The 13,827-nt window shown below is 40.7% G+C and overlaps 1 protein-coding gene across 14 annotated transcripts in view; it reads left to right on the forward strand.

The window, feature by feature from the left end:
• The first annotated feature begins 3,455 nt into the window (after window positions 1–3,455).
• LOC139758191 (SWI/SNF-related matrix-associated actin-dependent regulator of chromatin subfamily E member 1-like) overlaps window positions 3,456–13,827 on the forward strand; it is a 924,800-nt gene continuing 914,428 nt past the window's right edge. For 11 of the 14 annotated variants that reach the window (XM_071679412.1, XM_071679409.1, XM_071679411.1 and 8 more), the window contains exon 1: window positions 3,456–3,755. In XM_071679412.1, coding sequence (XP_071535513.1) covers window positions 3,696–3,755 — 60 coding nt within the window. In that variant the 5' untranslated portion in view covers window positions 3,456–3,695. The remainder of the gene's footprint in view (window positions 3,756–13,827) is intronic. The other 3 variants (XM_071679419.1, XM_071679420.1, XM_071679423.1) reach the window with 1 other exon arrangement.

Genomic DNA, 13,827 nt, shown 5'->3' on the forward strand with positions numbered 1-13,827 from the left:
TCTGAAGACCCCTACAAATCTTCACCTTCGCCTCCACAAGATAATGATCAGGCATCCCTCCAGTTGCACCCCTCAGCACATTAACATCCAAAAGTCTCTCTTTCGCGCGCCTATCAATTAACACGTAATCCAATAACGCTCTCTGGCCATCTCTCCTTCTTACATACGTATACTTATGTATATCTCGCTTTTTAAACCAGGTATTCCCAATCACCAGTCCATTTTCAGCACATAAATCTACAAGCTCTTCACCATTTCCATTTACAACACTGAAAACCCCATGTATACCAATTATTCCAACTTCCACATTACTCACCTTTGCATTCAAGTCACCCATCACAATTAACACGTAATCCAATAACGCTCTCTGGCCATCTCTCCTTCTTACATACGTATATTTATGTATATCTCGCTTTTTAAACCAGGTATTCCCAATCACCAGTCCATTTTCAGCACATAAATCTACAAGCTCTTCACCATTTCCATTTACAACACTGAACACCCCATGTATACCAATTATTCCAACTTCCACATTACTCACCTTTGCATTCAAGTCACCCATCACTGTAACCCGGTCTTGTGCATCAAAACCACCAACACACTCATTCAGCTGCTCCCAAAACACTTGCCTCTCATGATCTTTCAAAACCACTAACACACTCATTCAGCTGCTCCCAAAACACTTGCCTCTCATGATCTTTCTTCTCATGCTCAGGTGCATATGCACCAATAATCACCCATCTCTCTCCATCAACTTTCAGTTTTACCCATATCAATCTAGAATTTACTTTCTTACACTCTATCACATACTCCCACAATTCCTGTTTCAGAAGTAGTGCTACTCCTTCCCTTGCTCTTGTCCTCTCACTAACCCCTGACTTTACTCCCAAGACATTCCCAAACCACTCTTCCCCTTTACCCTTGAGCTTCGTTTCACTCAGAGCCTTTAAAACACCCATGTTCCTTTCCTCAAACATACTACCTATCTCTCTTATATATATATATATATATATATATATATATATATATATATATATATATATATATATATATATATATATATATATATATTATTTATTTTATTTATTTTGCTTTGTCGCTGTCTCCCGCGTTTGCGAGGTAGCGCAAGGAAACAGACGAAAGAAATGGCCCAACCCATCCCCATACATATGTATATACATACACGTCCACACACGCAAATATACATACCTATACATCTCAATGTACACATATATATACACACACAGACACATACATATATACCCATGCACACAATTCACACTGTCTGCCTTTATTCATTTCCATCGCCACCTCGCCACACATGGAATACCATCCCCCGCCCCCTTCATGTGTGCGAGGTAGCGCTAGGAAAAGACAACAAAGGCCCCAAACTAGCTGTCATGCAATAATGCCCGAAACCACAGCTCCCTTTCCACATCCAGGCCCCACACAACTTTTCATGGTTTACCCCAGACGCTTCACATGCCCTGATTCAATCCACTGACAGCACGTCAACCCCGGTATACCACATCGATCCAATTCACTCTATTCCTTGCCCACCTTTCACCCTCCTGCATGTTCAGGCCCCGATCACTCAAAATCTTTTTCACTCTATCTTTCCACCTCCAATTTGGTCTCCCACTTCTCCTCGTTCCCTCCACCTCCACCTCTTGGTCAATCTTTCCTCACTCATTCTCTTCATGTGCCCAAACCATTTCAGAACACCCTCTTCTGCTCTCTCAACCACGCTCTTTTTATTTCCACACATCTCTTATACCCTTACATTACTTACTCGATCAAACCACCTCACACCACACACTGTCCTCAAACATCTCATTTCCAGCGCATCCACCCTCCTGCGCACAACTCTATCCATAGCCCACGCCTCGCAACCATACAACATTGTTGGAATCACTATTCCTTCAAACATACCCATTTTTGCTTTCCTAGATAATGTTCTCGACTTTCACACATTCTTCAAGGCTCCCAGGATTTTCGCCCCCTCCCCCACCCTATGATTCACTTCCGCTTCCATGGTTCCATCCGCTGCCAGATCCACTCCCAGATATCTAAAACACTTTACTTCCTCCAGTTTTTCTCCATATATATATATATATATATATATATATATATATATATATATATATATATATATATATATATATATATATATATATATATATATATATATATTCTTTCTTTTAAACTATTTGCCATTTCCCGCGATAGCGAGGTAGCGTTAAGAACAGAGGACTGAGCCTTTGAGGGAATATCCTCACCTGGCCCCCTTCTCTGTTCCTTCTTTTGGAAAATTAAAAAAAAAAAAAAGAAAAAAAACGAGAAGGGAGGATTTCCAGCCCCCGCTCCCTTCCCTTTTAGTCGCCTTCTACGACACGCAGGGAATACGTGGGAAGTATTCTTTCTCCGCTATCCCCAAGGATAATTATAAAAACTATCACTACTTTTATTAATGAGGAGTTATCCCCCAAGTGACTTTAAGCATGAAACTAGTATACTTGTTTAAAATCATATTCCCGCCACTGAGATGAACAGTTTCTCACATACTATAATACTTGTACACCAGTGTATATTAATATAATGAAATGGATAAACTTGCTCATTCACCTTGCATGTACAACTGGAATTCATACTTATGTACTGCCATCATACAGTACAATGTTATTTCTTTATCACTTTTCTGTATAGTTTTGTACATCATTTCTTTAGTGTAAACATCGTTATAAGGTACAACATCCTGATATTTAGTTTTAGAGTGTTCATCACAGGAATCAAGGTTCACATCTCAACAGTCACCCCCACCTCAAACTCTCCCATGAGCCTTCATTCCTAACAGGTTTTACCAACCATGTGGTCTTCCAGGAACATAAACCTAGCAGTTGCCAAGGAATCTTTGTACATATACTGGCGTTATATGACTCCAGCTGCAAGAACACAATGATTCCTTCAACAAGGTGCTATTAATGTCCATGGACAGAGAGAACATGTGAAACACTTCTTGATACAATGATATTGGTGCATATATATATATATATATATATATATATATATATATATATATATATATATATATATATATATATATATATATAGATATAGATATAGATAGATAGATAGATAGATAGATAGATAGATAGACAGATAGGTAGATAGATATATCCTTAGATAACAAAACATTCAACCCAGCATGAAAAAAAAAGAACTCGTTAGACAGGATATAACTTTTTAAAAAAATCCGTGGAATAACGAAAGTTTATTTTTCTAGATTATTGCAAAATTTAAGATATATTCTACCGATGAACTTGCGCAACATATATTTGGTTTATGTGTTGATTTTTATATATATATATATATATATATATATATATATATATATATATATATATATGTATATATATAGACGGTTAATAGAAATAAGCATTCATGAACGCTGCAAACATAAACATTGTGACGCCATACGCCATATTCCTGTGTGACTTAAATCCTTAGTTGGCGTCCTCTCACTTTGTTTTATATTACGCTTAAAGTAGTTTAACTTGCTCACTTCTCTTTATCTTAATCATTGAATTAACCAACTGAAAGATAATATATTAGATTTCACAAATTTTGTGGAAAACCAGTTGAGGAGCTGTGTGGAGAGTTGACCTTAGCGAGCTAAGGTAAGCCCGGCCAAGACCATGACAGCTGATATCACTAACTGCAGTATAAGACCTAAGCCTGTTCCTGACGCTTCTGCTGTAGGTGAACTTTTGTGTTTTGTTTTGGGTTTATGGCTGCACAATTGTCTGTAACGCAGTGGTTAATTCCATCATGCATGTGGCACATGAAGTATTTTTTTGTTTTGGTGTTATTAACTTTGTCGGGGTTATGGGGCATAATAGCACGTGGGCTGGTAATGGCTCATAGGTCACTTTTTGATCATTACTTTGGCCTACTGGCTGTGAATTGGAATCAAAATTCAAACAATATCTATTCCATTCTATTTTTAAAATTTGTTTTTCTTGGTGTGAAATTATAGTTTTGTAACTGAGACCAAATCGTATTTTACCTCAGCATCGAATTTAGCTGTAGGAAATGGCTACTTGTTATTTATGCATTTCGTTATTATCAAAAATATATTTATGGGTTGACCGACACATCGGCCCTTTTCAACACCGGCACAACTGACGTATCAGCCCTTGGTATGAATGAAGAGCGGATGATAATACCACAAATGAAATTATAATGAAACTTTAGAAGAGAAACAAGTAGAATTAGGATATGTATAGTTATGTTTATACTTTATTGCTGTTTCCCACGTTGGCAAGTAAGCCCCCAGAAACAGATGAAAAAGACACATCCACTTATATGTGCATGTATATATACTTATAAGCCCACACATGTGCATATACATATATGTATTACATATTTATTTCTTTTTTAATTATTTATTATAATTGATTGCCGTCTCCCACATCAGCAAGGTAGCACCAGGAAATAGATAAAGAATGGCCCATCCACTCATATATGAATATACAGCCATACATGCACATACACATACATATACATATCAACATATTCACATATACATATCAACATATACACATATACATATCAACATTTACACATACATATGTATACAAACTCATATACATATATCTATATGTACATATTCATACTTGCATGCTTTCATCCATTCCTGGCGCAACCCCGCCCCACAGGAAACAACATTGCTACCCCCTGCTTCAGCAAGGTAGCACAAGGAAAACAGACAAGAATGGCCACATTCATTCACACTCAGTCTCTAGCTGACATGTGTAATGCTCTGTAACCATAGCTCCCTATCCACATCCAGGCCCCACAAACCTACCATGGTTTACCCCAGACGTTTCACATGCCCTGGTTCAGTCCATTGACAGCCCATCGACCCCGGTATACCACATTGTTCCAATTCATTCTATTCCATGTACTACGCCTCTCACCTTTCTGTATGTTCAGGCCCCGATTGCTCAAAATCTTTTTCACTCCATTCTTCCACTTTGTTTTGTCCTAGCTTCTTGTTCCCTCTTTGTCAATCTTTCCTCACTCATTCTATCCATATGTACAAACTACTTCAACACCTCTTCTGCTCTCTCAACCACACTTTTTATTTCCACTCATCTCTCTTACCCTTTCATTACTTAATCATACCACCTCACACTGCATATTATCTTCAAACATTTCATTTCCAACACATCCACCCTCTTCCGTACAACTCTATATATAGCCCATGCCATGCAACTATATGATATTGTTGGAACTAAAGGCGTGCAAGGAATAGAGTGAATTGGAACAGTGTGGTATACTGGGGTTGACGTGCTGTCAATGGATTGAACCAGGGCATATGAAGTGTCTGGGTTAAACCATGGAAAGTTTTGTGGGTCCTGGGTGTGGAAAGGGAGCTGTGGTTTCGGTGCATTATTCATGACAGTTAGAGACTGAGTGTGAACGAATGTGGCCTTTGTTATCTTTTCCTAGCGCTACCTCGCATGCATGCAGGGGAGGGGGTTGTCATTTTATGTGTGGTGGGGTGGCGATGGGAATGAATGATATGGGAGAAAGAATACTTCCCAGGTATACCCTGTGTATCGTAGAAGGCGACTAAAAGGGAAGGGAGTGGAGGCCTGGAAACCCTCCCATCTCTTTTTTTTTTTCTTTTTTGATTTTCCAAAAGAAAGAACAGAGAAGGGGGCCAGGTGAGGATATTCTTCAAAGGCCCAGTCCTCTGTTCTTAACGCTACCTCACTAATGCAGGAAATGGTGAATAGTATGAAAGAATATATATATATATATATATATATATATATATATATATATATATATATATATATATATATTTTTTTTTTTCATTTTCATTCAAACTATTCGCCATTTCCCGCGTTAGCGAGGTAGCGTTAAGAACAGAGGACTGGGCCTTGGAGGGAATATCCTCACCTGGCCCCCTTCTCTGTTCTTTCTTTTTTTTTGCTTTGTCGCTGTCTCCCGCATTTGCGAGGTAGCGCAAGGAAACAGAAGAAAGAAATGGCCCAACCCACCCCCATACACATGTATATACATACGTCCACATACGCAAATATACATACCTACACAGCTTTCCATGGTTTACCCCAGACGCTTCACATGCCTTGATTCAATCCACTGACAGCACGTCAACCCCGGTATACCACATTGCTCCAATTCACTCTATTCCTTGCCCTCCTTTCACCCTCCTGCATGTTCAGGCCCCGATCACACAAAATCTTTTTCACTCCATCTTTCCACCTCCAATTTGGTCTCCCTCTTCTCCTCGTTCCCTCCACCTCCGACACATATATCCTCTTGGTCAATCTTTCCTCACTCATTCTCTCCATGTGACCAAACCATTTCAAAACACCCTCTTCTGCTCTCTCAACCACGCTCTTTTTATTTCCACACATCTCTCTTACCCTTATGTTACTCACTCGATCAAACCACCTCACACCACACATTGTCCTCAAACATCTCATTTCCAGCACATCCATCCTCCTGCGCACAACTCTATCCATAGCCCACGCCTCGCAACCATACAACATTGTTGGAACCACTATTCCTTCAAACATACCCATTTTTGCTTTCCGAGATAATGTTCTCGACTTCCACACATTCTTCAAGGCCCCCAGAATTTTCGCCCCCTCCCCCACCCTATGATCCACTTCCGCTTCCATGGTTCCATCCGCTGCCAGATCCACTCCCAGATATCTAAAACACTTCACTTCCTCCAGTTTTTCTCCATTCAAACTCACCTCCCAATTGACTTGACCCTCAACCCTACTGTACCTAATAACCTTGCTCTTATTCACATTTACTCTTAACTTTCTTCTTTCACACACTTTACCAAACTCAGTCACCAGCTTCTGCAGTTTCTCACATGAATCAGCCACCAGCGCTGTATCATCAGCGAACAACAACTGACTCACTTCCCAAGCTCTCTCATCCCCAACAGACTTCATACTTGCCCCTCTTTCCAAAACTCTTGCATTTACCTCCCTAACAACCCCATCCATAAACAAATTAAACAACCATGGAGACATCACACACCCCTGCCGCAAACCTACATTCACTGAGAACCAATCACTTTCCTCTCTTCCTACACGTACACATGCCTTACATCCTCGATAAAAACTTTTCACTGCTTCTAACAACTTGCCTCCCACACCATATATTCTTAATACCTTCCACAGAGCATCTCTATCAACTCTATCATATGCCTTCTCCAGATCCATAAATGCTACATACAAATCCATTTGCTTTTCTAAGTATTTCTCACATACATTCTTCAAAGCAAACACCTGATCCACACATCCTCTACCACTTCTGAAACCACACTGCTCTTCCCCAATCTGATGCACTGTACATGCCTTCACCCTCTCAATCAATACCCTCCCATATAATTTACCAGGAATACTCAACAAGCTTATACCTCTGTAATTTGAGCACTCACTCTTATCCCCTTTGCCTTTGTACAATGGCACTATGCACGCATTCCGCCAATCCTCAGGCACCTCACCATGAGTCATACATACATTAAATAACCTTACCAACCAGTCAACAATACAGTCACCCCCTTTTTTAATAAATTCCACTGCAATACCATCCAAACCTGCTGCCTTGCCGGCTTTCATCTTCCGCAAAGCTTTCACTACCTCTTCTCTGATTACCAAATCATTTTCCCTAACCCTCTCACTTTGCACACCACCTCGACCAAAACACCCTATATCTGCCACTCTATCATCAAACACATTCAACAAACCTTCAAAATACTCACTCCATCTCCTTCTCACATCACCACTACTTGTTATCACCTCCCCATTTGCGCCCTTCACTGAAGTTCCCATTTGCTCCCCAGTCTTACGCACTTGTATATATATATATATATATATATATATATATATATATATATATATATATATATATATATGGAAAAAGGTGAGAACAATGGAAGTAAGGGGAGTGGGGGAGGAATGGGATGTATTTAAGGAATCAGTGATGGATTGCGCAAAAGATGCTTGTGGCATGAGAAGAGTGGGAGATGGGTTGATTAGAAAGGGTAGTGAGTGGTGGGATGAAGAAGTAAGAGTATTAGTGAAAGAGAAGAGAGAGGCATTTGGATGATTTTTGCAGGGAAAAAATGCAATTGAGTGGGAGATGTATAAAAGAAAGAGACAGGAGGTCAAGAGAAAGGTGCAAGAGGTGAAAAAAAGGGCAAATGAGAGTTGGGGTGAGAGAGTATCATTAAATTTTAGAGAGAATAAAAAGATGTTCTTGAAGGAGGTAAATAAAGTGCGTAAGACAAGGGATCAAATGGGAACTTCAGTGAAGGGCGCAAATGGGGAGGTGATAACAAGTAGTGGTGATGTGAGAAGGAGATGGAGTGAGTATTTTGAAGGTTTGTTGAATGTGTTTGATGATAGAGTGGCAGATATAGGGTCTTTTGGTCGAGGTGGTGTGCAAAGTGAGAGGGTTAGGGAAAATGATTTGGTAAACAGAGAAGAGGTAGTGAAAGCTTTGCGGAAGATGAAAGCCGGCAAGGCAGCAGGTTTGGATGGTATTGCAGTGGAATTTATTAAAGAAGGGGGTGACTGTATTGTTGACTGGTTGGTAAGGTTATTTAATGTATGTATGACTCATGGTGAGGTGCCTGATGATTGGCGGAATGCGTGCATAGTGCCATTGTACAAAGGCAAAGGGGATAAGAGTGAGTGCCCAAATTACAGAGGTATAAGTTTGTTGAGTATTCCTGGTAAATTATATGGGAGGGTATTGATTGAGAGGGTGAAGGCATGTACAGAGCATCAGATTGGGGAAGAGCAGTGTGGTTTCAGAAGTGGTAGAGGATGTGTGGATCAGGTGTTTGCTTTGAAGAATGTATGTGAGAAATACTTAGAAAAGCAAATGGATTTGTATGTAGCATTTATGGATCTGGAGAAGGCATATAATAGAGTTGATAGAGATGCTCTGTGGAAGGTATTAAGAATATATGGTGTGGGAGGCAAGTTGTTAGAAGCAGTGAAAAGTTTTTATCGAGGATGTAAGGCATGTGTACGTGTAGGAAGAGAGGAAAGTGATTGGTTCTCAGTGAATGTAGGTTTGCGGCAGGGGTGTGTGATGTCTCCATGGTTGTTTAATTTGTTTATGGATGGGGTTGTTAGGGAGGTAAATGCAAGAGTTTTGGAAAGAGGGGCAAGTATGAAGTCTGTTGGGAATGAGAGAGCTTGGGAAGTGAGTCAGTTGTTGTTCGCTGATGATACAGCGCTGGTGGCTGATTCATGTGAGAAACTGCATAAGCTGGTGACTGAGTTTGGTAAAGTGTGTGAAAGAAGAAAGTTAAGAGTAAATGTGAATAAGAGCAAGGTTATTAGGTACAGTAGGGTTGAGGGTCAAGTCAATTGGGAGGTGAGTTTGAATGGAGAAAAACTGGAGGAAGTAAAGTGTTTTAGATATCTGGGAGTGGATCTGGCAGCGGATGGAACCATGGAAGCGGAAGTGGATCATAGGGTGGGGGAGGGGGCGAAAATTCTGGGAGCCTTGAAGAATGTGTGGAAGTCGAGAACATTATCTCGGAAAGCAAAAATGGGTATGTTTGAAGGAATAGTGGTTCCAAAAATGTTGTATGGTTGCGAGGCGTGGGCTATGGATAGAGTGGTGCGCAGGAGGATGGATGTGCTGGAAATGAGATGTTTGAGGACAATGTGTGGTGTGAGGTGGTTTGATCGAGTAAGTAACGTAAGGGTAAGAGAGATGTGTGGAAATAAAAAGAGCGTGGTTGAGAGAGCAGAAGAGGGTGTTTTGAAATGGTTTGGGTACATGGAGAGAATGAGTGAGGAAAGGTTGACCAAGAGGATATATGTGTCGGAAGTGGAGGGAACAAGGAGAAGAGGGAGACCAAATTGGAGGTGGAAAGATGGAGTGAAAAAGATTTTGTGTGATCGGGGCCTGAACATGCAGGAGGGTGAAAGGAGGGCAAAGAATAGAGTGAATTGGAGCGATGTGGTATACCGGGGTTGACGTGCTGTCAGTGGATTGAATCAGGGCATGTGAAGCGTCTGGAGTAAACCATGGAAAGCTGTGTAGGTATGTATATTTGCGTGTGTGGACGTATGTATATACATGTGTATGGGGGTGGGTTGGGCCATTTCTTTCGTCTGTTTCCTTGCTCTACCTCGCAAACGCGGGAGACAGCGACAAAGCAAAAAAAGAAAAAAAAATATATATATATATATTCTTTCTTTTCTTTCATACTATTCGCCATTTCCCGCATCAGCGAGGTAGCGTTAAGAACAGAGGACTGGGCCTTTGAGGGAATATCCTCATCCAGCCCCCTTCTCTGTTCCTTCCTTTATTATACTTTGTCACTGTCTCCCATGTTAGCAAGGTAGCGCAAGGAAACAGACGAAAGAAAGGCCCAACCCACCCACGTACATATGTATATACATACAAGCCCACATATGCACATATGCATACCTATACATTTCAACATTTATTTACATATACATATATACACATGTACAAATTCATATTTTTTTTCATATGTGTCTTTTTTGTATGTACAGTCTAGTCCATTGAAGTTAGATAAATCATCAAGCTATCAGTTATCTCATCATCACTCACTTTAAATGTATCACTTGAAACAATAATGGTGGGCTGAGAATGTCATTGACAAAGACAATATGATGTGCAAGCTTATTTATTGTGTTTGTATTAATGTAATAATACAAAGCAAAAAAAAAAAGATATATATATATATATATATATATATATATATATATATATATATATATATATATATATATATATATATATATTGATTGAGAGGGTGAAGGCATGTACAGAGCATCAGATTGAGGAAGAGCAGTGTGGTTTCAGAAGTGGTAGAGGATGTGTGGATCAGGTGTTTGCTTTGAAGAATGTATGTGAGAAATACTTAGAAAAGCAAATGGATTTGTATGTAGCATTTATGGATCTGGAGAAGGCATATGATAGAGTTGATAGAGATGCTCTGTGGAAGGTGTTAAGAATATATGGTGTGGGAGGCAAGTTGTTAGAAGCAGTGAAAAGTTTTTATCGAGGATGTAAGGCATGTGTACGTGTAGGAAGAGAGGAAAGTGATTGGTTCTCAGTGAATATAGGTTTGCGGCAGGGGTGTGTGATGTCTCCATGGTTGTTTAATTTGTTTATGGATGGGGTTGTTAGGGAGGTGAATGCAAGAGTTTTGGAAAGAGGGGCAAGTATGAAGTCTGTTGGGGATGAGAGAGCTTGGGAAGTGAGTCAGTTGTTGTTCGCTGATGATACAGTGCTGGTGGCTAATTCATGTGAGAAACTGCAGAAGCTGGTGACTGAGTTTGGTAAAGTGTGTGAAAGAAGAAAGTTAAGAATAAATGTGAATAAGAGCAAGATTATTAGGTACAGTAGGGTTGAGGGTCAAGTCAATTGGGAGGTAAGTTTGAATTGAGAAAAACTGGAGGAAGTAAAGTGTTTTAGATATCTGGGAGTGGATCTGGCAGCGGATGGAACCATGGAAGCGGAAGTGGATCCTAGGGTGGGGGAGGGGGCGAAAATTCTGGGAGCCTTGAAGTCCCAGAAGTCGAGAACATTATTTCGGAAAGCAAAAATGGGTAAGTTTGAAGGAATAGTGGTTCCAAAAATGTTGTATGGTTGCGAGGCGTGGGCTATGGATAGAGTTGTGCGCAGGAGGATGGATGCGCTGGAAATGAGATGTTTGAGGACAATGTGTGGTGTGAGGTGGTTTGATCGAGTGAGTAACGTAAGGGTAAGAGAGATGTGTAGAAATAAAAAGAGCGTGGTTGAGAGAGCAGAAGTGGGTGTTTTGAAGTGGTTTGGGCACATGGAGAGAATGAGTGAGGAAAGATTGAGCAAGAGGATATATGTGTCGGAGGTGGAGGGAACGAGGAGAAGAGGGAGACCAAATTGGAGGTGGAAAGATGGAGTGAAAAAGATTTTGTGTGATCGGGGCCTGAACATGCAGGAGGGTGAAAGGAGGGGAAGGAATAGAATGAATTGGATCGATGTGGTATACTGGGGTTGACATGCTGTCAGTAGATTGAATCAGGGCATGTGAAACGTCTGGGGTAAACTATGGAAAGCTGTGTAGGTATGTATATTTGCGTGTGTGGACGTATGTATATACATGTGTATGGGGGTGGGTTGGGCCATTTCTTTCGTCTGTTTCCTTGTGCTACCTCGCAAACGTGGGAGACAGCGACAAAGAAAAAATATATATATATATATATATATATATATATATATATATATATATATATATATATATATATATATTTCTTTCTTTTAAACTATTCGCCATTTCCCGCGTTAGCGAGGTAGTGTTAAGAACAGAGGACTGGGCCTTTGAGGGAATACCTTCACCTGGCCCCCTTCTCTGTTCCTTCTTTTTGGGGGGGGGGAAAAAAAAAAACGAGAGGGGAGGATTTCCAGCCCCCTGCTCCCTTCCCTTTTAGTCGCCTTCTACGACACGCAGGGAATACGTGGGAAGTATTCTTTCTCCCCTATCCCCAGGGATATATGTATATATGTATATATATATATATATATATATATATATATATATATGCTTTTCTAAGTATTTCTCACATACATTCTTCAAAGCAAACACCTGATCCACACATCCTCTACCACTTCTGAAACCGCACTGCTCTTCCCCAATCTGATGCTCTGTACATGCCTTCACCCTCTCAATCAATACCCTCCCATATAATTTGCCAGGAATACTCAACAAACTTATACCTCTGTAATTTGAGCACTCACTCTTATCCCCTTTGCCTTTGTACAATGGCACTATGCACGCATTCCGCCAATCCTCAGGCACCTCACCATGAGTCATACATACATTAAATAACCTTACCAACCAGTCAACAATACAGTCACCCCCTTTCTTAATAAATTCCACTGCAATACCATCCAAACCTGCTGCCTTGCCGGCTTTCATCTTCCGCAAAGCTTTTACTACCTCTTCTCTGTTTACCAAATCATTTTCCCTAACCCTCTCACTTTGCACACCACCTCGACCAAAACACCCTATATCTGCTTCGCATGCCTTGATTCAATCCACTGACAGCACGTCAACCCCGGTATACCACATCGCTCCAATTCACTCTATTCCTTGCCCTCCTTTCACCCTCCTGCATGTTCAGGCGCCGATCACACAAAATCTTTTTCACTCCATCTTTCCACCTCCAATTTGGTCTCCCTCTTCTCCTCGTTCCCTCCACCTCCGACACATATATCCTCTTGGTCAATCTTTCCTCACTCATTCTCTCCATATGCCCAAACCACTTCAAAACACCCACTTCTGCTCTCTCAACCACGCTCTTTTTATTTCTACACATCTCTCTTACCCTTACGTTACTCACTCGATCAAACCACCTCACACCACACACTGTCCTCAAACATCTCATTTCCAGCACATCCATCCTCCTGCGCACAACTCTATCCATAGCCCACGCCTCGCAACCATACAACATTGTTGGAACCACTATTCCTTCAAACATACCCATTTTTGCTTTCTGAGATAATGTTCTCGACTTCCACACATTCTTCAAGGCCCCCAGAATTTTCGCCCCCTCCCCCACCCTATGATCCACTTCCGCTTCCATGGTTCCATCCGCTGCCAGATCCACTCCCAGATATCTAAAACACTTCACTTCCTCCAGTTTTTCTCCATTCAAACTCACCTCCCAATTGACTTGACCCTCAACCCTACTGTACCTAATAACCTTGCTCTTATTCACATTTACTCTT

The sequence above is a fragment of the Panulirus ornatus genome, chromosome 29 (assembly GCF_036320965.1).
Source record: "Panulirus ornatus isolate Po-2019 chromosome 29, ASM3632096v1, whole genome shotgun sequence".
Classification (NCBI taxonomy): domain Eukaryota; kingdom Metazoa; phylum Arthropoda; class Malacostraca; order Decapoda; family Palinuridae; genus Panulirus; species Panulirus ornatus.